This window comes from Amblyomma maculatum, chromosome 5 (genome assembly GCF_055883805.1).
Source record: "Amblyomma maculatum isolate TAMU_Amacu chromosome 5, ASM5588380v1, whole genome shotgun sequence".
NCBI classification, from domain to species: Eukaryota; Metazoa; Arthropoda; class Arachnida; order Ixodida; family Ixodidae; genus Amblyomma; species Amblyomma maculatum.
This window is the reverse complement of record NC_139348.1, coordinates 129,895,318-129,923,227: the sequence shown is the minus strand read 5'-3', so window position 1 is coordinate 129,923,227 and position 27,910 is coordinate 129,895,318. Positions and strand designations below refer to the sequence as shown.

At 44.6% G+C, this 27,910-nt stretch overlaps 1 protein-coding gene across 2 annotated transcripts; it reads right to left on the bottom strand.

The window, feature by feature from the left end:
- Window positions 1–517: 517 nt before the first annotated feature.
- On the bottom strand, window positions 518–27,369 carry oxt (Xylosyltransferase oxt). 2 transcript variants are annotated; one of them, XM_084604315.1, is made up of 11 exons: window positions 27,175–27,369; window positions 24,926–25,250; window positions 22,800–23,096; window positions 19,484–19,665; window positions 18,088–18,287; window positions 17,553–17,633; window positions 14,933–15,155; window positions 12,731–12,907; window positions 10,874–11,203; window positions 9,590–9,862; window positions 518–7,330 (listed from the first exon to the last, which is right to left on the bottom strand). In XM_084604315.1, the coding sequence occupies exons 1-11, from the start codon at window positions 27,367–27,369 to the stop codon at window positions 6,818–6,820; spliced, it is 2,796 nt and encodes a 931-aa protein (XP_084460441.1). In that variant the 3' UTR covers window positions 518–6,817. The 2 variants fall into 2 exon arrangements, with proteins under 2 accessions (XP_084460441.1, XP_084460442.1); XM_084604316.1 differs by lacking the exon at window positions 22,800–23,096.
- Between the last annotated feature and the right edge of the window lie 541 nt (window positions 27,370–27,910).

The window sequence follows — 27,910 nt, the reverse complement described above, 5'->3', positions numbered from 1 at the left end:
TCATTAAATGCTTCATATATGGCCTCCTGTTTGTGTTTACATGTTTGTGGCAAGCTTGTAGATTGAAGAGCTCATGCAGTATCTCTAGCTAGTGGTGACACTAGTCGTAATTCACACGAGCGAAAATAATTCTGCTTACTGACTAAGGCTCGCTTCATGACTTAGAAAAATATGCCTTCACCACATTAAGCAGCAAGATATTAAAAGTTGAAAACTGGCAATGAGAGGTTTCTTATTGGAAAACAGCAGTTATAACTTTTGATCGTAAAGAGACGTTTCGGTTAGTAAAAAAAGATGAGTGACCAAAATATCCACCCTATATAGTTAATTAGCTGAACAGGTGACGAATATTCTCTACAGACATGACATTCATGTGTGATATGGCTGACCTAAGTCTTATTCAGAATGTGTAGCAGTAGTAGTAGTATAAACTGTTTAGTAGCATTTGGTTGGCTGCATGAGAGAGGCATTAATCCATAGCTTTCTGAAGATATGTGTTGTTGGCACACAAGAGATACAAATAAGAGACAAGAAATTGAGTTTTATAAAAAAAGTGTATATTTCACTACAGTTCCATGGTAGCTTTGCAGTACACAAAAATAGTTGATCTCTTTGTCTTCACCTTTGTCACTTGTGACCTAGTAGACACATTGTCCCCTTCTTGATAGTTATGTGTAATGACTTGCAAGGTAAAGTAAAACATACACGTGAAAACCAACAAAACACACCCAAAATTTGTTCAACGTAGCCAGTACTCGCAACAAGGTTTGCACATGGATCAATACGTTCCGAGGCAACCAAAGAAAATCAAGGACAAAATGGCACTTTAAATGCTGGCAAGAAGCATGGAACCAGCACCACGTAAAACGACATCCTAAGTTCCAAAGCAGCATTTAGCAGCTTCCTTATGCTAAACTGTGTCACGTGACTTAATGATGAGACGTTTTAGCTACATATAACATCTACTGCTGCGTCCTCCAGCTCAACAGTACTATGACTGTACAAGAGCAGTGCTGCAGGCTGAGCATAAACATCTATACACTTCTATGAGTGTCTAAGATAAAAGATATGCTTGGACAAAGTGTTCAAATGCAGCACGGGGTACCGTGAAGCTTCTGCAGGTCAGGCTACAAGCTTAAAGGGCAACTCTGGGTTGTCTTCATTTTAGGTATCTTGCTAAAGACTTCACCACGGACTCCGGTACATCACTTTTTAATGAGCTGTGATAGTATTGGCATATGTGTTGGTTGCCTTCCAGATTATCTTGGAAAACCGTTTATTGCTGTCTAGGCCATTTCAGCCGTAACACCTTTCAAAAGAGGAAGGCCAAAGATATGTCAGTAATTCTTGAACTCAAATGCTCAAACTTCCTCCAGAGTTGCCCTTTAAAACTCCAGCACGTTGTCATTGCAGTGCTGAACAAGTATCTTGTTTGCATGTCGATATTCAGCAAGATGCACATTAGAAAAAAATATATATACACATTTTGCTGAGTGTATGCATTCAGTGCCCACTGGTGACAAATAGCTCACAGACTACTAAACGACTCTCATTCTAAGCATCGCATTAAATCACAGTTTGGGCAATCATTTTCATGTGCACAAAGCATGGCACCAAAAATAAACAACAAGGAAATAAAAGTGATATCCCACTGTCACAAACGAGGCAACGTAAAGGAAAGAAATCGAAACCGATAGCACAGGGGAAACCATATTAGCATGTGGATTGTTAACTGTACAGCATGTGTGTATGACACGGCACTACTCTGTGGACATCGAAGTAATTCTGTATGTACGCTAGGCTACAAAAATTCGATGCATGTTAAGCCTGCCTTCAGAGCAACTTGATGTGATATGCACTGCTTTAAGCATGGCCATTGATGCTTGGGCCAATATAATATTGCAATTCTATTCCGTCCTTGAAGTTCCTCTCTTTGTCATTGGCTGAAGCGATTCTACACCCTTGCCGTCACTGGGATAGTCAGTAACACAGGTAGGCAAACAGGATAATGGGATACAATCACTCTGAGAATTGCTATACCACACCAGCCTTCAATTCAAATATAGGCCTTTGATTGTTACGTACGTTATGCGCATCAGTTTATCATCACTAGACAAAGAACTCTATAGTGTCAGACAATGAATATGTCACATGTTCAGACACTTTTCTCCTCGCTGTCGCCGACCTGCATGACCTGAAACCACACACTCTGCAACCACTGCAGCCACGGAGCAACTGCACATTCTCAGAAAAAAAAAAAGAAAGGTAATAATAATTTTGATGAGGCGCATAATCTTGGTTTCCTAGGGAAAGATGAGTTGAAGAGTGTCCAAATGTAACAGTCCTCGTCCCAAGATGAAACAACAAAAGCAGGTTTATATACCTAATAAACGCTACGACAATGCAGACTACCGTATAATGCACACAGCAAGCTGCGGTTGCACAAACAGCAGGTTATACCAAGACATAAGTGGCAGACGCTTGAGACAAAAAAAAAAAAAAATAAAATAAATAAACGGTAACATGACCCAATGCTCCACAAAAACACAATACAGAATGACTTGGTTCAGTTCACTAACTCAGTGAAGGAAGCATCTTGCATGGAACATGAGTACCTAGGTTGTAATACTATATACAAAAAAGCATCTGCGCAAAAAAAAAAAAAAAAGGCTTGACACAACTCTGGACTAGAAAGTGACGCTTATAGTTAGCTTGCAACGTGACATGCATGTCTGCTGGCTAGCGTGGCCTCAGCACACAGAACAAAGAACTCTATTCCACCTAACTTCAATCACACTACTTTCCTTTTTTTTTCTTCAAGTTGACAATGGCGCTCTAGTGGACAGAATGCCTGGTTTTTAGCTGGCGAGATTGGTTGGATTCTCTCTGTGCAAGCAAAAATTTATTTAGTTCCACCATGGTATTATGCATTTGAGGCACGCTAGTAGACAGTGGAGAAGTTCATGATGCTCCCAATGGTAGCAGTGCGTGGGATGATATGAAGGCACACGGTGCGAAAATAAAGGATAAAATGCACCAGCAGTCGGACAAAAGGCTTACCATGAGAGCAGTGTGTGTTGGAAGTCGGTGGTTTGATTATGATAACTAGAGGTGCCACAATTTCTTCTCCTCACTGCAGAGTGAAGACACTCGGAATGCACTCGTGAGAATCCTAGCACCGGAAATACTAGGTACGCCACTGGGGATAGTGGCCAACTGCTCTTTACAGCCAACAACAAAAGTTTACGGGACGCGTGCGCTCGAGAATACTGTAGTGCTGCTCCGTGACCCAGCCTTCTGGCACCAGTGGATTGAACACGCATGACCTCCCATACCTGCAGGCATTTTAGGTGATGGGCTAGCCTGTGGGAACCAAAACAAGGTCTTCTAATTGCGCTCACCTGTGTCCTATGTTTTTCAGCTGACTGCACATTTCCCACGCCCTGCCCAGTGTTCTCATCAAGCAAAACATCCCGCTCTTGCCTTCTCCTCCGCCAAAAATGATATTTTTTCACTACATACTATAGTACTATTAAACAACTCCTTATGCCACGCCTATTTCATTTCACACGTCCCCAGAAAATCGAAAGCGGACTGTAGTGGCTGAGGTCTCCCGCCAGCTTCAGCATAAAACAAAAAGAAAAGAAAATGGATATGTAAAGGCAGCTATTGCAACGTTGCTATTCACAGTGTTAGGAAAAATTAAGTCAGTACTAAGCTGACATAATCTCCACTAGAGTTAGCATATGCTAGAAATGCTCGCATCGAGGCTGAATTTGGGGGGGGTGGAGGGGAGGTCAGAACAAAGAAGCTAATGCCATAACTTAAAAAAGCAAAGTAACAGTACGCCACATTAGGATTTCGCTGCCTGGACTACTACTTAACTTCCACCGTTTGCAAGATTTCTGCACAATTTTCAAACCTTATTAGAAGCTCCAGCGAAACTGATATATCAGTGGGTGGAACGAGATAAAAATAAGAAAACTGCCATGCAATGTGAGTAATTGGCGTTCAGCATTAGCATTCGAACAACTGAAGAGCATCAGCAAAAAACCAATGTCCTGCAGTGGCCGTAATCGGGTCAATGATCATGATGGCAATGATGCTCTTGTGAGGCCTTGCAAGGAATGATCAGCAGAACACAAACACAATAAATTCAAACTGCGATGAATGACATCAGTGTTGACAGGCTGAGTTTTTAGTGATCGACGTCTGCACCTATGTTGGCCGCTGTCACATGTCCCTTTCTCTGAGTCCAGACAGGTTTTGAGTACTCGTGACACAAAAATGGCAGCTGTCACTTACTCACCGAACAAAGATAAAACTATACAAATCAAGAGTTCAGACGCTGCAAGACTGACCATTTTTGCATAACCACCACTTGATTGGAGTATATGGAGAAAAAAACGACATGAGTTTTGTTTTGCTTAGTTGCACAGTGAATGCGTTTGCCTAAACAAAAGCAACCCTCTGCTCTGGCTGTCAAAAAAGTACCCTCTTTTCTTTTTTTCCCACATATAAAAAGTGCAACGCTTTCTCTTCACACGCAATCTGCTGATGATGACAACAGATACTAGAGGGTGCCCTTTTCTTGAGTATCGAAACAACCAAAATTACCCTCTGTCAATATCAGGACTATACTACAATTCACGCACACGGGACAAACAGAATGATCGTTGCTCCATGCCGAATTGGAGAAACAATAGCAACTATGACCGGTCACACAGGGCTTCTCTGTTTGCTCACCCATAATGATTGCAGCAACTTTCTACACCAGTGCTTTGCACTCGACGCCATGAAGTGCGCTAGGATAATCTCTAATTGTGCTCTCTTTGGGCGGAATTACATGAGCTATATGAGCACGTTTAAGATAAAAGTTGCTGATCACGCTCTCAAGCATAAAAACTGCACTCAAGAGTGCGTTCTAATTACAAGGCGAGCCGTACTGGACAAAGTATTCTTCAAGTCAGCCTAATTTTGATCACATTTTTAACGCTCCATTTTTGTCTTTTTACCAATACACTCCCCAAATTTTCAGGGATTTTAGCTCGGTCGCTCCTTCAGCAAATGGTTACGTCCACAAACGTTCAGCGATACCTTATACACTTGAAAAGAAAATAGTGCTCTGTCAGAAAGGGCGAAAGCTACAAAAAAGAAATTCATAATTTGATTGTGACATGCATACTTGGTCTGGCAAGGTTTTAACCAGATAGGTGTGTAGTTAATTTTTTGCACGTTTTCTTTTTCCTTGGCCCCATCATAGTGCTTCAGTGACTAGAGAGCTTGACTGCTGATATTGAGAATGAAGGTTCGATCCTGAGCACGACAGCTTCATGTACTGTGCGAAGTCAGCGCAGGCTAAAGAGCCCCACGTGAGCGAAATTATTACAGAGCCCTCCACTACATCATCCCTCATGGCCAACGTTTCTCTGGAAGGTTAAGACTAATAACCAAATCAATCCTTTCTCTTCTTTTTATGTTGACACTCACTGATTGCATCAACAGCAGTTACAAAAAGGCATCACTATTAGAAAGTGTGAAGGGGATTGAGCATTATTAGCAAAAGAATTTTCTTAGCGCACGATTCACATAAGACAAGTTTTTAGGACGGTTAGTTTGCATTTTTAGACTTCACTTCAGCGTACAAAAAAATCTAGTTGATTCTGCGGCAGCAGCTTGCGATATCTTGTCCGTTGTGCCTTGGCCATTATGGCACGAAAACGGGGTTTACTCGTTTTCTCAGTTTCGTCGCCACGTTGTGCTTGCCGCTGTGAGGATGCCATGAATTCAAGGAGTAGCAGTCTGCAAATGTACTACCTTGCTTTGCTGCACATAGAGGGTGCCACTCATCTAGCAAAGAGATTCAAACAACTGCTTACTGCTCCCACAAATGTGTGGCCCCGGTAACGGCGGCGGCTTTCCAAATTTTCCTTCTTGAGAACAGAGTTCGGGCATATTAAAAGGGGGGCACCAAGAAATTATAAAGAATAAAAGAGCACAATATTAGGACTACATTTCACAAGCGCTTAGCCGCACAGCACGACTACCTTCCTTCGCTCATGCTTCCTGAGTCAAGTCATAACTTAGTTCAGCACTAGTCATCATGAAAACTTGCTTTAAAACACTGTGCACTGTATATATCGATTCGTAAGACCTTGTCAGCAGATTTCATGCAACAAGGTTGCAGCAGAAGTCCATGAGAGTTTGTCTCCCTTTTCAATCAACAGGCACTTGAAAATGTATGAGGAAAGATGACAGAATCTTTCAGACTACAAACTCTAAATCTCACCGAGGCATGCGAATTTCACAGACTCTTGCTATAATGGCTGGCTGGATCATAATGTACAAGAAACACACCGCGAATGGAGGTAGGGCAAGGGGCAATAAGGACACCAAATATGCATACTATCGAAAGTGGTCCCATGTACATTTCTTCTTAACTGCACTCGCTAGTAGAAAATTCATCAAAGCACTGGACACGGGAAACAAGCAGAGGAAATTACTAGGGTTCAGAGAATTCTTTTCCTCCCCTGCGTCCCGTGTTCTCCCTGGCGTGCACGAACTGCACCAGGTCTAATCACTTACACATTTCTCTCATGCCCGAGCGATTTTCTCGTGAATGACTTTGCGAGCCACCACCAGAGTGAAACATTACAATGGCCGCAGTGCGGCCCAGAACTCAGGTTAGATGAACACTAGCAGCACTGCCTAGATGCTAGATGGCACTGCTATTCAGACAGAGCTAAGCTTAGGCAGCATTAGGCTTAGGCTGCCTAAGTGCTAGGCCTAGACATTATGCGACCTAGTCAGCACAGCCTCACGTTTCCGCCGCAACCTCTATGGTCGGATCGGGCCAAAACGAGCTCCACCCACTTTCTTCACACAGCATTAGAGCCTCGCACGTTGCATGGCCCGACTCAGAACGTATGGCGCACACTGTACGGAACGTCCAAAACTGTGCCACTAGAGCATCAATCCATCGCTCGAGGTCTCTGCCAACCAGACGCGCATCATCATTCGCTTGCGCCCGGAGCATGTCACGCGTCTCGCGGGAATACCCGAGGTGCTCCTCAACCCTGGAAAGGTCATGACCTATGTACGGACCTTGCGGGCCACTGTTTATGCGCGAGGCTGTTTCGGGGGAGACAAGCTTTTTGCCATCGCGATAAGCAAGCGGGGAGACCAAGAAACGCATCTGGGCGACCAGCGACCAGTGGTGGAAGAGGAGCACGGTCCAAGGTCCCGGACGCAGGGGCTTCCGGAACTCGGGACGGTGAAAGAGCGTCTGTGGGCCTGGTTCAACCTGGACCTCGTATGAGCCGGCAACCACCTGCGTTTAAAAAGAACCATTATAGTTAAGTAAAGACAGAAATGAGACCAGCCAAGACAACTCAGAATACCGGAGCATTTCTGAAAGCGCAGAACTAGGCTATGCTCACTCAACTACGTTCCCATTTCGACAACAATATTTTGGAACTATGCTGTCAAGCACAGTTTTTGCATCCTAGCATTCGGAACAAAGATGTAATACAAGATGCATTCAGTTTTAAGCTACGTGGAGGACGTCCCTTCGCCTGGGGTTTTATTAGAAGTAAGCTCCATAGTTTGGCTGGGCCTTTCATGACTCTACTCTGTTCACGAATCTTTTCGATCGAAACAGGCACTTTCACACACGTGAGAAGCTGGGAGTTAAAATGCTCACTAAGTGGCTGGTAAGCACAAGGCTGTAAGATGGAGTCCTGGCCACGTCGGCTCCACTTCAGTGGCAGCAAAAAGTAAAAAAAAAAAGACACCCGCATACTGTACAATGCTGATGAACAGCAGGTGAAAAAGCCAGGTGATTGAAACTGTTCCCAACTCTTTCCCTATGACAACTCTCTCCTTTTTCCCTTTCTTCATCCATTCTTCATCCCTACCCTCGCAGCCTTGCTTGGGTATCTGCCGAGAGTAAGGCAGTTAACTTGTTCGCTTCCAAAGGCGCTGATTTGCTGTCCTCATTAAAAAGAAAATACCCTAGGGGGCACCCAAGACTCCTTCTTATGTGCGATAATGTGAAAGCATATCTCGTGACCACTCGGTACGACATCCGAGGAGGGACCGGCTGAGGAGCCAGCACACCTCTCATCCCCTCTGCCGAGGCGCAGTGGCACTCCCTACGTTCCCATGGTGACGCTAACCTCTTATCCCCTCCACCAAGGTGTACTAGGGCTGACTTAGAAATTCAAGTTTAATTGCCATTTAGAGATTATTAGTAATTATTTACCAGTTAGTGCTTAATTAGTTAGTATTAAATATGAGATTAGTACTAATTAGCAAATTGTGCTTAATTAGCAATTAGTGATTAAATATTACATGTGGATACCTTCTGGTCATAGAAAATGCACAATAAAATGTGCTTAGTGTTTAAATGGCAATTAGTGTTTAACTATACAAGTGGATACTTTCCGATGATGGAAACTATGTACAGAGACTAACCACTATTACAGGTGAACACTTCCTGATCACAGAAACTGTACATGCCCCTCATGAGCCAAGAAAGGCTTGTCAACATTTGCTTCAGATGAGCATGAACAGCTGGTGCCAGGTGCTCAGCTGAAAAATTTTGGATAGTAGTGTTCACACCAAATGACGCTAGTTGCTCACTAGTTTCAATAGTAGATCATAAGCAAAAAAAAATTCTCTTCTCACCGTTTTTTTTTAAATACGACCATGGTGTTACAAGAACACTGAAGTTTTGAGGGCACTGAAATTCACAAGCTGCTTCAAGGCAGTGATGGGGATGCGAACTGAAAATGCCCTAAGCTTTCAGATGTTACCGAAAGCAGGGAGTGCAATCTGATCCATAAGGACTCGGCACTCTGAGCCTGTAACTTCAGGTGTAGCTTGAGCCCCAGCTTGCCAGGAAATATTCGTCAATGTGATTTATTTGGCTGCTTACATCGAATACATAAGCTAACAAAAAGAAGCAAAAAAAGTATGTGCTACAGCGAGAGGAAAGCCTATCTCAGTGAAAAGGTCGTTCACGTAGCTATGTGGCCTTCATATAATAGAATCGGATACCAGCTATAGGTCAATCCTCAATAATTTGATATATATGAAACATGCCACCACATGAGCTTTCCTGTAACCCAAATGCATAACTACAGACCAATTCTACATTGGCATTATAATTATGCAACAAAAGAGAACCTCCACACACTTCATAACTTTGCCAGTGCTACAAGGTACTACATACCGAGATGTACTATGGTGGAGGGACTCCCAATCTTTTTTTTTTCTAGGAAGCCCAACACGTTTGAAGATACTGAGAAACCACATGCACCTTGACAAGGCATCCATCTAGCAAGACAATCTTTCTGCATTTTCCATGTTTTCTCTGACTACTTCAGTCAAACTCCCCTGACTGTTAGAGAGGTTGAGACAAGCATTCACTGACCTATTCCCACAATAAGGTGGGTAAATGAGATATGGTGGCAGCTGAGGCACGCACTGATGATTCAGGTGCTCAGGGAACCCCCCCAAGAAATGCCCGGACTCAGTGCCCGGACTCAGTGTGAAAACCGGTGCACTAACGATGTACATTGCTCACTTTGGCCGGATCCACCCAGACGATGGTAACTGCGATTGCCTGGCCGGGGCCCCATGAGTGAAGAACGCCTGGCGACGAGTCCGGTCCCAAAATCCGCGCAAAGTCGCGCAGCAACTGCTCCTTGGGGTCGTGCTCCGTCCCCACAGAGATGAGCCGGAGCCGAGCCAGAGCGGGAGCCGCAGCCGTTCCTTGGCTGCCGGGATGCCATCGTTCTAGTGGCGCGAGATGTGCTTCGAAGGAGTCGGACGCACTTTTGTACGACACCAGCAGCCCCTGTTGACAACGCCAAAAGATGAAACTGAGCTGTGTCATCACCATCAGCCGCATTATACCCCCTACAGGGCGAAGGCCTCTCCTATATTCCTCCAATTAGGTAACCCGTTCCTGTGCTAGCTGCATCCACTTGACCCCTGAAAACTTCTTAACCTCACCCGCACACCTGACTTTTCGCCGCCCCCTGCTGTGCTTCCCTTCCCTTGGTATCCAATTTGTTACCTTTAGAGACCATCGGTTGTCATTTCTTAGCACTTCATGCCCTGCTCATGCCCATTTCTTCTTCTTGATTTCCACTAAAATGTCAGTAACTCGAGTTGTTTCTCTGACCCACTCTGTGCCCTTCCTGTCTCTCAGCATAACCCCTACCTTTTCCTGTTCCATAGCTCTCTGCATTGTCTTTACCTTAAATAAAACCCTCTTCGTTTAGCCTCCACATTTCAGCCTCATAGGTGAATACTGGTAAGATGCAACTGTTTGATACTTTTCCAGTGCACATGTGTTTAAAATTTGAACTCTGATCAGGCTTATAAATATGCACCGAGTGCTCTTGCTATAGGCGAGTCTGTGCTGTCAAAGTGCCATTTTTGTTTCTGATGTTTTTCAGAGTTGAGATTCAATTGAATTCTTGGACTGGATGGGGCTGGCCAGTGTTCCTGGGTGAGGTGCATGATAAGGGCACGAAGCTGGGAGAACGGGGGGGAAGGGGGGGGGGGGGTAGGTATGCACTTTTTTGGAATGGCAAGGAAATGTTAAATTAGCAGCGAAGTCAGGGGAGGGCCTTTGCACGAGTGGGGGTGCTTGCTCAGGATTTTATGGTAATCAGGCAATAATGATTGTCATCAGTTTAATTTACCATACAGTTTGTGTTCTTAGTCTCTGCTGGATCAAATTTCTGCCCCACAGAGGTCATTCTGACCAGATAAAGGACTGCTTTATGACACATGAAACCAATAATAGCAAACTCTAAATAAAGTACTTCACGTTGACAATGCCGCAAAACACACTTGCCTGAAACTGGTCTCCAAAGAAGTACAGGTGGACAGCGTTGATAGAGAGGGTGCGATTGCGACCAACAGAGCACATTGAGCTCAGGTGCCGATCAGCAAGTCTTGCCAGGCTCTCGTACACAGTCAACTTGTTGTCGTCTTTCTCAGCCGCACCATCATGTCTGCGATCGTATTCGCTCTGCCAGTAACCAGCTGGCGGAACGGCGGGGCCCATCGACGCGTGGTGGAGTCTCGGAGACTCCGAGATCCACACGTCCACCTGGTCCAGGACCTTGCGGCTCACCGCCGACTCGAACTTCCGGGCAAAGAAGACTGGACGGTCACGGGTCGCCTGGTTCCGGACAAATCAGAGCCAGAAATACTATTCAAGATGTCAGCTTCCCCAAACACAAAAGTCAAAACCAGATATCTTATTCCGGATGCCGGCTTCCCCAAGCTCAATACCTGTAGAGTTCTCTGGTGTACTTTGAGAGTGCGACGTGGAGGTTAAGAATTCGTTTCTGCATTAAAAACATACGGCACAAATTAAGCTCCTGCATAATAAAGATGAAGTTAGCGCTAACACTTGGACGAAGACAGAAGAAAGAAAACACACACGACGATTGACAAGCTGAAATTATTGTGCGTGTTTTCTTTCTTCTGTGTTCGTCCAAGTGTTAGCGCTAAGTTCATCTTTATAATGCAGAAAACTAGCCCAAGAACACGCACTCCTTAAGCTCCTGCCTCCGTAAGCCTGTCTTTTTGTTTGCAAAACCTGATTTCTGTCCAAATGCCTAGTCTACCGGGCGATAAATGGCGGTCATATAAACAGGAACTACCAACGGCAATGCAGCTTGCTTTACAAGGCAATAATACCACTGCCCAGATTGGCATACGGCATTTATCATTTTTATTAATTTACCTGGCAAGGGTAATGAAGAAAGCTCCACACAGAAGCTTGGCATACATCTTTCATAACATCATTGTAGAAGTTGTTGCCTCAAACGAAAGCAAAAGACATACTGAAACGAACACTGGGAAATGTTTTAAAAAGAAAGTAGCACGAAAAATTTAGCGAAAAGAAAAACTAGAAAAAAAGATATACAAAAACTAGCATTCACATTACGCTGTGTAATGTGAGAATTCAACAACGATATGGCCTTACTACTCAATGAGTTCATAATGGCTTGCTGGCATTCACATTCACCTTTCCTATGTTACTGACTACTGTTGCTGGAGAAATCACTGGGAATGAAGGAATCCCAGAAATGTGATTAATTTGATCGTGAAAGATAGAGTCTGGTAACAGAGGGAACTCTGCTGGCGGCTTGGCATGCTTGCCCCCCAGGTTACTTGAGAAAGCTACCACGTCACAAGCAGCGGCTCTATCACAGGAAAAGTTATGCTCACCCTTTTTGTAAAGGAATAATGAGTAATAAGTGGCAAAAAAATAAAATGATGAGCTTGAATCCCTCTCAGCCTCCTTTGAGGGCCTTCTTGATGTACCAGGTCGTCGAGATTCAGGAGAAGCAAAAGTGAGCATTAAGTGGGAGGTGCTAAACTTTTATGTAGCTATGCCTCGTTTACGGGCCCGGACATACCAACAAGTGCTAGATGATGCAATCGGGCATCACTAGAGAGAACGCAGTTGCTGCCTACAGGTGAGATAGAAACAATATCAGTAATGGGAAACAACGTCCCGTATGTAGTGCATCGGCTATCCACGCTACTCTCACAGCCCCCCCTTTTACTGTATGGACGTTTACACCAATGCCACCAAACCAAAAGCTCCTCCAACAGCTATCGCTGCAAAAGTTATGAGCGCCTTGCACACGCCCAACGCTGCAGCCTGGAAATTGGTGACTCAAGCTGGACCAACCTGAATCCTGGGCCAGTCATCCGGCCGGAAGACGTTGGGTGAGCAGCCGCACCAGTCGACGACGTGCCGGTGCTGGCACTGGCAGCCCTGGCGCCGCTTCCAGTTGACCAGGCGCAGGTTCTGGTCGGCCACCGTGTGGCAGAAAACGCTGTTCTGCAGTGCCGTGTGGAAGAAGGACTGTGCCGCAATGGCAAACAGAGAGACAGACAAAAGCCCTTTTAAGCCACCCGTTCCCTCTATACACTCTCTCCCTTCCCATAAACTTTTTGTTGCTATGGGCCTGGTGCACTACAGTTTCAGCTGTATATGACATGCCATTTGGGAGCCCAGCTACGTCAAATGGCAGTGGTTTAACCGTGGCATCCGCGATCTGCTCTGGCGCAATGGCACACTAGATTGTGGAGGCCACGGGTTAATCCCTACTTCTGGTGCCACCTGGCAGCTGCCGCGTCAAATGACGGAGGTTTAACCCTACTCAAACCTGGTTACAACGGACAAAAGCACCCGCCATAGTGGCTGAGTGGTTAGGTTAACTACTGAACCTGGATTCGAATCGGTCCGCTTCAATAACATTTTGTGTGCGTGTGTGTGTGTGTGTGTGTGCGCGTGTGTGTGTGTGCGTGTGTGTGTGCGCGCGCGTGTGTGTGTGTGAAGGCACTACAAGAGGTCATGGTCAGTCACTGCACAGTCAAAGACTCCATCATTCTCTCTGCTGACTCAAATTTGAAAGGCCCGTCGGAAAGAATTTCGCACACTGGAGCTGCTAGTTTGAATTACCCATGCAAGGCCACGCAGTAGCGACCTCACGAAACAGCTTAGCCAATCAGAGCAACAGCACATGCATTAGACGGTTTTGATGAGATCTGACCTTCAGAATTAGTGACTAAGGTGAAAATATACTTAAACAAACAGCACAGAGAAGTGGAATGCAAGAAGAGGCAGCACAGGCTACAAGACAAGAAAAGGAGATTACAAGGAGAGCTGCTGTGATGCCTCTTGCTCTGTCCCGGCTATTTTATAATCACGCTCTGCATCAACAACTAGCCCTGCAACAGACCGCTGTCACACAGCAGTCGCAAGCGTTATTTAGAAGCAGTATTTGTGTTGTCAGGCAGGTAAACGATGGCGATTGTCACCTCCTGTGTGTCATACCTCTTTCCGTTGACAAAATGTATACCAAAGCTGTTTTCCCTACAACCACACTTCATTTATGGCGGGAAATGGTCGCCATTCCAAAAGTCTGCCCCAGGTTGGAGGCAGTGCAATTCCAACTTTAAACAAGGTAAGAACAGCATGAGGACATAAACAAAGAAAGCAAAAGAGATGAATGTGAGCATTACCAGTTTTTTTTCTTTTTTTTTCAAAAAGCCATGATTCTGTACATTGTACACAACACCCTTAAGAGAGGGAGGGGGCACCTTACAACCGAGTTTCTATTTTTTTTTGTATGCATCCTTGTGCCATTTTGCCCCTGTTCGGTTTGGTTTGATTTGTGGGGTTGAACGTGCCAAAGCGACTCAGGCTATGAGAGACACCGTAATGGAAGGCTCCAGAAATTTAACCACCTGGGGTTCTTTAACGTTCACTGACATCGCACAGCACACGGGCACCTTGATTTTCGCCTCCAATTTTCACCCCATTTATGCATGGCCCATCTTAGGCTCTTCACCCGCTGTGTTTACATTTGGTCACATAACCACAACACCCTCAAACCCTCGTATCAAAGGGCAGATGTCCACAAATGCAGACAGAAAAAATACACTGAGGAGCACTACATGGAGCCATCTCAAAATAGGCATGTGCAATGAATCACGAAAAATGTTTTCATCAGAACTAATGTTCTCATGTTTTAGAGTAGCTTCGGTATGGCTATATACTGGGTGTGTACATTTACCTGCTTCTTGTGCAAGCATGATCAATCACTTAGACATACTTAAAATGTGCTAATTTGCATACATGAATGCTTTTTATGATTAAAACGAGTCAAAAGAAACGAACACTCTCAAACCAGTGGTGAGTCACAGTATGAACAAATGAAGACTTGAGAAAAATTTCACAACTAATTAGTTCGAGAGGTTGGGAGCATTTTTTCCTTTTTGTTCTTTGCAAGCTATCGAAGAAAATCTGAAAAGTTTGAATAAAGGGCACCTGAATGGCTCCCTCCCTCTGTGTAGTCATAATTATAATGTGCATCCTCCTCACCTCGGCTGGCAGGAGGGTGTGTCGGAAGAGCGCCTTCAGGCCTCGCAGGAGGGGGTCCTCGTTTTCAGGCAGTGCCACGTAGACGCAGAACTTGCGGTGGAGCGCCACCCAGTCGCTGCCGCCGTCCAGCCGCAGACCCCAGGGCAGCGTGCGCGGCCCCAACCGCCACATGCGGCCCCCGCACTCATGGAACGTGCGCTCCAGCGCCTGCTTCCCAATGAACCTGCAGCAGAGGAGCAGCCGGTCACTCTGTGGCAACTATTGAATGGGCCACTGAGAAAGACAGCCTGCAGCAGGCAGCAAAAAATGGATTCACAGCTGAGAAAATCGGATTAAGAAATGAGACTTCTTTTAAGGTGAAAGCCTTTCTTGTCTCATGAGTTGCGTCCGCAGGAACGTGTCAAACGAAACAGATCCATAGTCAATCCAACAGTAGCCACATAACAAGCCAACATTGGTTAAATTGGCTAAAATATCCAAACATTGAGTAATCAATAGCCAAAAGCCATAAGCAAATTCAGAAAGGTCGTAAACCAATAAACCAATCCAGAAGTCAATCCAGTAGCCACGCAACAAGCCAAGGCAGATTTGTTCACAATATTGCATGAGATAAAAAAATTTTTAAATACGGAAAAGGAGAAAAAAAGAAAAAGAAAAGAAAACAAGAAAAAAGATAAAAGAGGGGGAAAGGCTTTCACCATTGAGCTCTGAAGCGAAGCTAAGTGTAATTCTGTCATCTTTTTGTTCCCCATGCCATTTATTTGAAACTTGGCATGTCAAGTTCGAACTGGACTCTGATTTAGCTAGAAAGTTAAAGGCCCTGTGGACTAGTCTCAGCAATACCTTTATAAAGAGCTGTCTGCATTTACTTGCAAAAACAGCCAACACAAAGGCGGTAGGGAGGTGCAGAGAGAACTGAATTTCATTTTAATGTGATTTGTTAGTACCCGCATGCAAGAAAAAATTGTGTGGCAATATTGTCATTGACACTTTCAAGACTCGCAATTTCAAAAGATCCCTAGCACGCATATGGCAGGCAGTAGGAGACAGGTGACAAGTTTTCAGACCCTTGCAACCCCGTTTGAAGCTTTGCAACCTCAAAAAATCAGAGTATGCCTTTGGAAGATGGTAGTTAGCAGGTGACATGGCCAGTCTATTAAAGTAATTTTCCCAAACAGACTTATCACAGCACAATAAATGATTTAGAAACAAGCGTTACTGTCATTGTCATTTCCTTACAAAGGTGATAACATTACCATGTAGCATGCTGCAAAAATGTGACGGTCAAAAATAGATGCCACATTGACTGCATTGACTGTCTATGAATGCTCTGATTAATTTTTTCCCAACTTATAGAAGCACCAAATTTAATTAAAGTAGCTTAACAGAGTCATCGATCAATACAGGTCAACTTCAATTCATCAGTGGCGTTCCTTTCCCAAATCAGCTTCCTCTCATCAATTTAACCAGATCACCCCAAGCAATTCACTCATCTACATCATTGCCTTCCATTCATCCTTTCCTCACTCACTTTTTCCTTCTCCTTTTCCCAGTGTGGAATAGCAAGACAGAGTCACCTTCTAAACTAGGTAATCCGCATAGCATCATTTCAACACAATGCAGTACAGCAAGTGGATTTTTCCGAAGTAGAGGTACTGAAATTTCAAGTGTTACTGCGGTTAGACCGATCTTAACCCTTCAACTGCTGCTAACCTCGGGTCCTACTTGCAATGGGCGATTGTAACAATATCGCCAATAACAAGACAAACTCCTCAGGCGCTATGCCACGCCACTCCCACTGCCAAAAATGAATTACGATCGGCAATTACGTTGGTTGAAATCTTCAACACTGGAGGGAGGTAGCTATTTATAAAAAAACTCGTCTCACGCCTTTAGCGCCTTTTCAAATCAGCCTTAAATGAAGAAACTGCGATATCTTAAAATTAATTTGGCAATTTCAGTACATTTCGTGGGAGTTAATTCAGCAGTTAGAGGGATCGCTGAAGTCAACTCCGTCGAATATTTATTATCAGCAGAAACGATTATTTGTAACTTCTGCAACTCTAGAATGCTCTTTCTACAGCAAGGGAAGCTTCACTGCTGAAACAAAACTGGAGTCAAAAACAAGATTTTTCTTATTTATAACGCGTTCGAACTTGAGACGTCAATAATGGAGAGACGCTAGTGATTACTGCTGGATACGTAGATACATGAACAGAGCTGCGATGTGTGTTGACCTTTCCTGTTCGATGAAGTTACTGATTTCTGCAAAAAAAACATAGTATTTGTTATTAGAAAGCACATTTGTTACTGGGAAATAATCAATCAATAAAGGCCAGCTTCAGTTTGTTCCCAGTCCCCTTTAGATTGCTTGGGTCTCTGCGATTTCATTTTAGTTAAGTTTTGAGGAAACCTAAGCCTATTTTGCTTCTAAGAGATGTCAATTTACACATAATAATCAATCAATAAAGGCCAGTTTCAGTTTGTTTCCAGTGCCTCTTTAGATTGCCTAGGTCTCGGCAATTTCATTTTAGTTAAGTTTTGAGGAAACTTAAGCCTATTTTGCTTCTAAGAGACGTCAGTTCACACGTGTTGACTAACAGCAATCACGCACACTCACCTTTGAGTATCTTGACCATGAGACTTGACAAAATTGGATCCCATGTTCGCTGCAAGGAATTTTTCCAGTTCCTCACGCGACCTGGATCAGTAGGAAGAAATTACGCTTTACTACACGGAATTCAGACAAGCAATAAACTGCAGGCCTTCTAGCCCTTTGATCATGCTCTCCCAATACCTCTTCAACAATACACAAAATTTTCTCCTAAACTACATTTTTTGCTTCTGTCATTCTGATTCCGAAAATCCCCCCTTGTTTGGATAAATTGTACACTAATTATAAGCCCAACATTTCCCATAAAACTGGTCTGAAAGAGCAGCTTCTCTCTCTCGAGTGTGACTACTCGCTTATCTTTCCTTCACAATGTATGCTTTGCGCATGCCTGTTTCTTCTTCTTGATCGTCAGCTTGTTTTTCTCCCTTTGTTCTGTTCCTGTCTCTGAAAGGTACACTTATCTTTTCCCTCTTATGGCACTTCTGACAGTGTATGGATAAACCACAGCATGCCATAGTATACAGTTTGAGCAGCTACTCACTTGACGGGGTAGTCGGTCTCACTGAGATTGACAAAGTAGTCCCACTCGGCATGCTCCCGCAGCAAATAGGCCATGCCGTGCAAGAGCATCTCGAGCAGGCTAGAGCCGCCCCAGATGGTCGCAAGGCGGTTGCGCTCCAGCCGCACGTTGGCGTACTTGGACTCCAGTGGCAACAGGGACCGATACATGTGTTCTTGCCTCTGCGTTGACAAGTGGCAGAGGAAACGAGAGTGAAGAAGCATTTGAAAAGGCATCAACGGTATCAACTGTGTTCACCGAAGTGTCCGGGAGTTCTGCTGCAAATTTCTCAAATTTAACAAAGACAATCAAATCAATGAGTCAATTGATCACGTGTGCCTTGACGTGCCAAACACACTGAACCAATTAGTAACGCTCCCTAATATCTCTTCAGGCTAGAGCGTAGTGGGCTATGTGGGCCTCTCCACCATTCCTGCATGTACCATTTTTCTTCCTTTAAAAAACCTTTTCGAAAACCTGTTTCTACAAATTTTCCTGACGCGTTTTCTTGTTTTGCCCATGAAATGAAACACCACATTACTTACAACATCTCTGCAATGCCCGCCGTCAAAAGAAACCTGCTCCACGATCTAAAGCACTGAACAAGGCTAGATAAGGTGGGATTTCACTGCAGTCATACTCCATTTCATACCTCAGGCCCGCCGACCATAACCTCGCGCCAGGCATTGAAAAGAGAAAAGAGGGGCGCACTGGGCCCACCTCCAAGTGCCGCTCCGCGGAAGAGAATGCGTGCTACAAATCTGATAGGAATGAATGAGCACTATTCCTATACTTTTTCAAGGGATGTTTTGAGAGTTCGATATATCTAGAATCAATTGCATACGTGCCTCACAGGTGTAAGAAACACATTTAAAATACATGCGCTACGGTGCTTTGAGTTCAAAAAGCAGATTTTGGGCCGCTCACAGAACGCAATATGCATGTAAGGAACTGATAGCTTCAATTCAGTCTCACATGGACAAAACAAGATTCGGAAATAAAGTGTCAAGAATTAAGAAATGCTGCAAAAAAAAAAACTTCTCGTCTGGCAGATCCAAACCTAAGCAGCCGAAGATCCCTGCTGCCTATATTTTCATGCAGAGTATTTAATTCTTCAGCATTGTCTGTAAATAGACACTCGACCCAAACCCAATCCACAGCCAGGAAATAAAAATTATAACAGAGTTAAAGAAGCCCGTCTTCATAGCTTCTTCCTCTATGAAATTAAGATATAAGCTTCATCCTAATAATAAACAAGAATACAAAGTTGTTAGAAAACTTCTCGATTGTCCTTTTCTGTTTTCTTTCTTAGAATATTAAACCTTAACATGAGGCCAGATTTTTTCTCACTTCAAATTTGATGAATAAAAAGACTCACAGCATCAACGTGGATGTAGAAGACGTGTCGCTCATGGTAGAGAAACTGAAGCAGACGAAGCACCTGCCGTACCGCCCGGCCATTCACCGACAGCAGGAAAGCAATGCGCGCCGGTTCCAGCGCCTTGGCACTAGATGGTGCCAGTGGCCACAGTATTTCCCGTTTAGTGACTTCACCGGCCGCTGCAAGGCGAAACGGTTAAAACGATGCTTTCTTCACAAGACCCACTGTGAACACGAAGAAGGACGCTGCAAAATCTGTCTTGAAGAAAATAACACTCAACAATCCTGCATTTACCGAGACAAGTTAACGACTTTGTGAAGCAACATTTTCTTCTGTTAACCTTTTTCACATTACTGCCTCTGAAAATATAAAAGAGCCTGACACAGTTTGTCATTCATTCATTCATTGGTTGATTGATTGATAACATGGAATTGGTATTGTGAAAACTGTGCGAGAACATAAAAAGTCAGCTTTAAACCTGAGTTTATCCCTAGTTCAGCATCCTTTTAGACAGAAAAATATACCACGGCTGCAAACTGAATTTCATCGAACTTAACAAGATTCAATCGGGAAAGCATTTGGGTCTACACCGAATTTACATACGCGCGAGAATGAAAAACATAAAAAACGAAACCGTTAGTTTGTGCTTTACCATGGCCTTACTGCAACGACCCCGAAAAGACCATAGTGGCTTTCACACTATCATTACGCCACAATAAGCGAAGCAAACAATACTGTCTTTGCTTGCATAATGAATGCGCCTGCTATTTTTGCTCATGTATTCACCCTATGGAATGACCACACGTGCCTCACCAAGAAAATTTAGGTGACAGTTACGTTACGGGCTGAAAACGTTACAGCATTAAAGGTCGACATTCACATTCACTTCCACTTGCCACGTACACCGAGCCTGTGCAGCAGCCAATAATACTCCATCTTCAGCACCTGCCAACGGCCAGCGCACCTACCAACTTGTCCATGTCATGCGGTCTCATGACATCCCACACCACATCATTCAATCGGCAAATATTATGAGAAACAATGCTGCCAGATGCCGCATTTGTATTCTAGCAAATGGTTTCCAATGCCATCGCATTAAAGAAAAAGTAAAGCTTTAATTAAGACGGCACCCATTATGCAAGTAAATACAGTATACAGCATACACAAAGAGCCATTTCATCCTTCTAGAGTTGAGGCCAGTTCAAAAGAAGCATACCGCAGAACTACCTACAAAAAAACAGGTCTGACACAAGGGAATGGGATCAGTTGTTATGAAAACAGACAGGCAGCATAGAGCACCCGTGCTAGAACACACTAAAACTTGAAGCAGCAGTGTTAGAAGGCTAGAAGCCCCAGGAAAGATAGATATGAGAAAAAGATGTTTGTGACAGCCCAGGGGGAAAAGCACAGGTGGTTAAATGTTTAAGTTCTTAACCTGCACATAACCAGCGCTTGGTTATTGAAATGTATGCACTATAAGAAAGTTTTAAAATAATTTGCTAGGTAGAAAAACAAACTATGGTGGAAGAAGGAGTACAAACGCTATGGGACAAAGCTGGCACATTTTTTTCATGACATGTGCTTAACACCTTTTTAATACTACAATTTAATAGTGCTTAATACCTGCTCGAGATACTCAGTACTCTATCGTGTGGTAAAGTGTGGTATGTGACATCATTTTTTTCTGTGTCATTGTAATACAAGATGTAACAAAGAGGGCAATTTGGTAGATTATAGACCTCAAATTTAAATATATAAAAAAAAACGAAGTGCAAAATGAATAAGAGAGAAAAATCAGAGTATGCATATGTACAGCTTGGGATAGCAGACATACCCAATTCTAGAAAGGCTAATTATAGGAAATTCCAAAAACACAAATGTAAATGAGTGGAGTCGATCGGATTTCCGCTGGTCCCCATTCAACTTTCATAAATTCAAAATAGTCTTCTTTTGACTAGGTACTCTCAAGTTTATGCCATATGCACCTATATTCTGGGTGAACCAGGATGGTGTGAATAGGAGCAAAATTAATGAACATAGCCAGCAAGTTTCGCCAGCACTTATCGTCCATGTGTTCGTGCTTCATAACGTTGAGCAACTGCAATTTAAAAGTTTTCTTTTCTTTCTTGGTCTCCAGCAGTTGCAAAATTATGGCACAAGGCAACAATTCCTCCAAGACTTGGCAGGCACAATGTTTTGGTAGCTAAGAAGCTTTCGTAGCCACATCTCATAATAGCCACAGGATCACCGAGAGAGAACCACACCACACAAATAAATTTTTCTGAAAGAGTCTGAGCGTGGGAGACATTTAAGAAAACAGGATGCATAGCAATCCTAAAAACCAGTCAAAGAGATATAACACAGAACACGACAAGTAAACAGGGCAGAGGGTTTGATCTAAGAATCTTCTCCTAAGCCTTTCATCACTGAAGAGCGAAGCACCAAGTCCAGGTACCAAGGATCGAACCTGGTACCTCCCGAATACGAGGCGGATGCTCAACCCCAGGGCCACCGCTTCGATAGCTTTTTAGCTTGTTTTCAAGGTGAATCAATACCAACTCCCCAAGTCATCAATATTGCAGAATTTCATTCCAGCCTCTGCCCTGTTCGCCTCTCGCTCCCCGAGTTGTGCCTTTCTAGCTTATTTTTTAGATAAATTAGTACCAACTCGCCCAGTTGACAGCCGCGCCAGACTCCACAAAACAACTGCAGTATACAAAGTATTTAAAACCTAGCATCTTGGCAAGTGACAAAGACCAGCAGTGAGAAGTCTATGCAAAAAGCGATAGAAAGTTAATGATTTCCAGAAGCCAAAGAAGCACCACCTAAGAGCCTCAGTGAGTAAAATTTTTGCAAGAAAAAACAAAGGATAGATGTTGAATTTGGGCAGAGTTCAGCCATATGAGGTGCCACCAAAGAGCCCACAAACAACAGCTCCCAGCCAAATTAGCCAACTACACAAAAGCTTGAAGCATTGTAGACGAAACACGCAAGCCTCCAAAAGAAGCAGACGTTGACGACGAGGAAGGCCCAAGCGAATAATTCCAATGACCACAGTGTGATCACAGAGAAAGGAGGGCTGGCAAGAAGACGAGAAAGAAGAAAGCTTGGAGGGACGTTAGTGCCAAACACAGGCAGATTAGAAGGCAGCGAGTGCTAACTACCTCTTCAAGCAAGGCACAGGAGGAAGCGGCTTCTCAGAGGGCGCCACTAAAGGAAGAGATGAGCGTGAGCCCCGCACGAGGAAGAGTTTCAGAGGCAGAGAGGAGCGGCAGCTCCACACATGCATCTTTTCGTCGTTTCCGGCGCTCACTGGGTAACCCCGTCGAGAAGACGTCCACGGCGAGGTAGCCGCCACAAAGCTCGCTTTCGTTGGCCGGGCAGACCATGTCGCAGTACTGTGGCTGGAGAGTGAGGTTCGCTGCGGGCTGCTCCCGGCCACAGAAGCACTCGGTCCCGTACTGAAGCCCCGCCCAGGCGAAACCGAGCCGTAGGCAGAGGCCGACGCAGTGGCGCCGACAGTTGCCATTTGTCCGCGAAGCCAACCGCTCGAGAATGCGTGACCGTCGGTCGTCACGGAAGCAGCCGAGGTGTTCACCAATGACCCGGCCTGACCAAGGAACGCGCCTTCATGAAGACACAGTAACCTGACAAAACTTAATTTCCGACCTTTAGAGATAGTTACGGTTAGCTAGCCTCCGGTCACCGTGTAAAGTATGTCAGAAATCAGGGTTACAGTTGTTAAATAATAACATCAGCACGGCAGACCGTGCAAAGGATGTCCAGACCAAGACATCGTCCAGTGATCAGGTAAACCTAGTGCTATCTGCCACTGCCCTCTCTCTTTCCTTCAAGCAAACTTGTGCCTCGCCCTTCTACAGTATATGTATTTCAATCAAATATAATAAAATGAATAGTGTTTGTAACCCAAGCCAACTGAGATCTTGTGGTTATGGAGCACTTGCAAGCTTGTGTATGAGACACTACAAGCCTCTTTCACTATGAAATTGCATACCTGTGTTTCAGTGAATATGTATACCTCCATGAATTTGTATGCATAAATAAACAAAATAAACTAGCAAATACCCCTCGCTCAGAGCATTTCTCTAGTGGAAACGGTGAGGCCACGTGTACTACACGCTTTCTGATCAAGCTAGTGTGTTGGCTCGCAAACCGAAAATGCGAAATTTGTCACTAGTCAAATAAGCTGCAGCAACGGCATGGCATGATGCCTCTTCAGCGACATCAAGTGAGGCTACCTTCACAAAACAGAATGACCCATGTTCTGGGTGGACTTCCATCATGAACAATAAGGTAATTGAGTAATAGAGCCCACCCACTCCTATGTTACAGTGTCGTCAAACTAACAAAGAGGTTATAGTTTGACTCAGAATAGAGATTTATAGGAGACAAAATTCCAAGAAATTAAGTAGAGACACCACAGCCATGGGTCGCTTTCAGAAGCAATCTGTGATAACATTAAATGTCTTATTTTTCTATTTCTTTTTAGATGCCTAAGCCTAAACATCACCATACACTTCCGGCTGGCAATCACAGTTCTTAAAGGTTTACTAAAAAAATATTCGCTGTTATTCTAATGCAACAAAATTGTAGGGGTGGTTTTCGTAAGTATTCAAGTCAAATTTAAATACTCTGCGTAGACCTATAATTTACAATTCATTTTTAAAAATTACTCCTCGTGATCCCTCGTACCAGCTTCGTGCAACGCCTCACTCGACGTTCTTAGTCACTCCTGTCCGCTGACATCGACTGGGCTTCCAAGATGCACCATTTCAATGCGCATCTGTACTCTTCATTTTTTTTTTATTGCACCTTAGCATGAGTTGTGTTGAGGGGGTTAATTATGTTCGGTCATAGACATCTTCTAAAATGTGTTTGCATTGCGGAGATGGCTGATGGAATATCGATTGTTTTTGCAAGTGTTCTGGTTTTAATGAATAAGTTTTCATGGTCCTTTCATGGCATCCGCATCACTAGAAGCCCAAAACCAATGGCAGGGAAAAATATTCCAACTTTGACATCTCCATTAAATACACCTTCTGCTGTCAAGTGAACACTGACAGTCACAAAAGGCTCAGCAATTTAAGTTTTCTATAACCAGATGCAACCCAAGACCGAAGTAGTAGATGCTCCTCAAGCAAGGCCCTTCAGTCCTTAGCATCGAGCGATTTTTAACAAGCCACGGTTAATTCGATTAAGCCACGGTGAGTCTCCTTTCATCTACCACGACCAACTATGTCACATTAGCAGGTCCAAGAGAACTGTCCATGAGGTCACAAGAATCAGTCGATGCTACAGGCTGGAGGGGGACTTTTGAGGGGGTGTATGCCACTGCCTCTTTGAATTGTGTCCATAAAAATAACAGCAGTTGATTTAAGTGCACTCAGTTTCTCAGTGAGCTCAGCAGCCCATCCTTACCTGACGAGCTTTCGCAAGACCGCGGCAGTTCGCTGGGGTAGAGCAAACCGCGCCGTACAAGACAGGTGACATTTGCCAAATCCTGTTTGCACTGTGTCGTCGTGGCACGCCGGATTGCGGACAGGGCATCCTTCTCAATGATGTCGCACTCTGGCTGAAACCCCAGGTGAGTCCAGTCAATGGCCTCGGAGCCGTTGACGTCACTCGAGACCACGGGGCTGCCGCCACTTCGACGCGGGTCAATGACACGTTGCTGAGCTCCGTCTTCATCCTCATTGTTGTATTCGTCATCTGACTGGGCGCTTTGCTCTCGACCGTTGCTGGCCTGGATACGAAGGTGACGGTGAGTTGAGCAAGCGTCTTCAGGGAATAATTATGCAGGCTGTATTAAACGGTTCGCTCTGGCAGATATTTTTAGAGCATTCATCTATGAGCATTGCAGTCCGCTGTTGGACCACCTATAAAACTGCTTCGGTGTGAAGTGACCATTTGTGGTCCATTGGCACAACTAATTTCTTTAAGCTGCCAACAAATGGCACTAGTGAACTCACATGTGCGATTTCTATGGCTCTTTGAAATTTACTCTTATTGCACTATCCCACTGCTTCATTATGCGGCTCGGTATCAGTGACCACGCAGCTGGCATAAGCAGCATGACCCACCGATGACCTGTGACAAGTTAACTGTGTTAAAAAGGAATGAACATGTCATGTGGGCAGCTTTTACAAAAAAAACTATGCATATCTTTCATCGAGCTGTAATTAAATCAGTAATTGGGGTCCCCCGATATTGCTCTGCAGTCTGTGAGTCCGTTTTCATGTCTCTGTAATCGGGTTGTCTTCTTCGTGCAGTCTTGAATTTTCTGAAGCCATGTGAACAAACTAGCAAAATTTCATGTCTTACTCAACTAAATTTCTCCTTTCTAGTTACCAAGACCACTGCGCTCAGTGTGTGCATATTCATGTCTCTCTATTCATCCCATCTTCGCACAGTTTTGAATTACCTGACACTATGCAAACAGACAAGCCCAATTTCATGTCTTAAATAGAAATGCTGCGACAACAGTGCAAGCCATACAAAAATAACCTTGAGCAAGTCTCTCTTTTTTCTTCAGCTGGCAAACAAGTTACTAAGATTGCAGCAGTTACTACACGTTAATTTCGCAGCATTCTTTGAAAAACACCACATCAATGCTTCAACGACAATGCCAGAGGCAGAAAGTGCAAAGTATATACAACACAAAGCTGTCTGACGTACAACTTATGCAGGGCCAAATTATGGAATGATCATAATCTCAAAAGTTACGAAGTTGCGCTCCTATTGATCGGCACTGACTACAGCATACATATTGACCAAGGTGCAAAGCTTTTTGACAATTAATTCCGAGACTTTTTTCAGATTTTGACCGCTACAGAACTTGTACTCAGGTCATATATGCATGGCTAAGCACACAACAAAGTTTAAGCAAGCAATAATGCATGCAGAGGCTGAATTATGCAGTGACCACATAGGACTCAAAAACCTGTCAGTTAGCCCCGTTCCTACTGGTCAACGCTGAGTGGCATACATATTGGCCAATAGTGGAGTTAATTGAGCGGTTTGTGACAGTTTTTATGACGTGACCGCTGTGTAATTCGGCCTCAGGCGTAAGAAGCAACAATTCCTGCACATTCAGTTGAAAAATATCACTTTTAGCAGGACACAAATGCTTATTGCCTCAGTTTGACATCTGATTGTACTCGTGGCATGTATGACATATATCCTGTACTCGTGGCATGTATCCTAGGAGGTCTAACTGGTTTGAGGAACAAATTCCCAGTTCATACCAATTGGTTCCCAGTTGGCTCACACTTGATTAAAATTGGAACTCAAATGCCATTAACTTTGAGTTTGTTCCTTAAACTAAGCTAGGATGTTCATCTGGGGCATCACGTGCAAGCCTCATGTGTGTCACTGCCCCACCAGAGCGATTAAAACAAGCAGACGACGTCCCATTACAAAAGCTGGCAGTCAGCTGAAAACCGCCGCAGAAGAGCTTGCTTGCATTTCGTCGACTATTTCTACGCAAACCGCGGCAAACCACCGAGACAAAGCAAGGCTTTTGCACGGTGCACGGATTATAGCGCGAGGAAAATGCTGCCGGTACGCGCACAGTGCTCGAACACCTGCCGTAGCCGGTGAGCGCGTGCATTCATAAGATGTAGCGCGTGCACGCGCGGCTCCGCATTCACTGCAGTCACAGCGCGCACCTGAGAATCGGACAACCTCGCTCCTCCCGTTCGCACGACCGGAAAGTGCCCATCGTAGCTCGAGTCCGACGACGGCGCCAGGTAGAAGAGGTAACCGAGCACTACCTGAACGAACAGGATGGCCAATCCGATGGCGAAGTACGGCACATGTCTGCGGCACCAGCGTTGACTGGTTACCACCCGCGACACTGCCATTCGCGGGCATTCGGGCCGCACACTCCGGCCTGTCCGCTGGCAAACACGTACACAGCTTGCACGGTGAGTCACCCACCCAACGCGCTCCACTAATTATCCCGCACGGGCTTTGTCCTGCAGCAAAGTCCCGATGCCGACGGGACGTGGAATGACTTCCACGAATTATGAACTGGTTATTCAAGTGAATAGAGTGTATGTGAACAGTTCGCAACGTCTCGACAATGTGCTACAAGCACAAGCAGCAGGACGCGTGCGAAGGTTTCCATCACCGCTGAACACGACCGCGGCCGTGGCAACATCGGAGAGAGGGCGGCGACATCATCACATCGAAGGATGGCGGCTGGATCAAACGCCGAACTACGCCAAACAAATCGCTGCCACCGGTTGCCACCACAATAGCCGCCGACGCAGCCGACGGCCCGTCGATTAAAAGGGAATCGAGCGCACCAGTACGCTCTTCTCTGAAGCCCGCAGAGTAACCTTTGATTTCTGGCTGTTTGTTTTCTTTCGAAACTGCTCGCTTCACCCTGCGCCTGCAGTC

Coding starts and splice junctions, on each gene's coding strand:
- oxt (XM_084604315.1), bottom strand. CDS start 27,369: ATGGCAGTGTCGCGGGTGGTAACCAGTCAACGCTGGTGCCGCAGACAT. Junction 12,908..14,932: donor ACACCCTCCTGCCAGCCGAG/GTGAGGAGGATG, acceptor ATTGCGGCACAG/TCCTTCTTCCACACGGCACT. Junction 9,863..10,873: donor TCTTTGGAGACCAGTTTCAG/GCAAGTGTGTTT, acceptor CGTTGTCAACAG/GGGCTGCTGGTGTCGTACAA.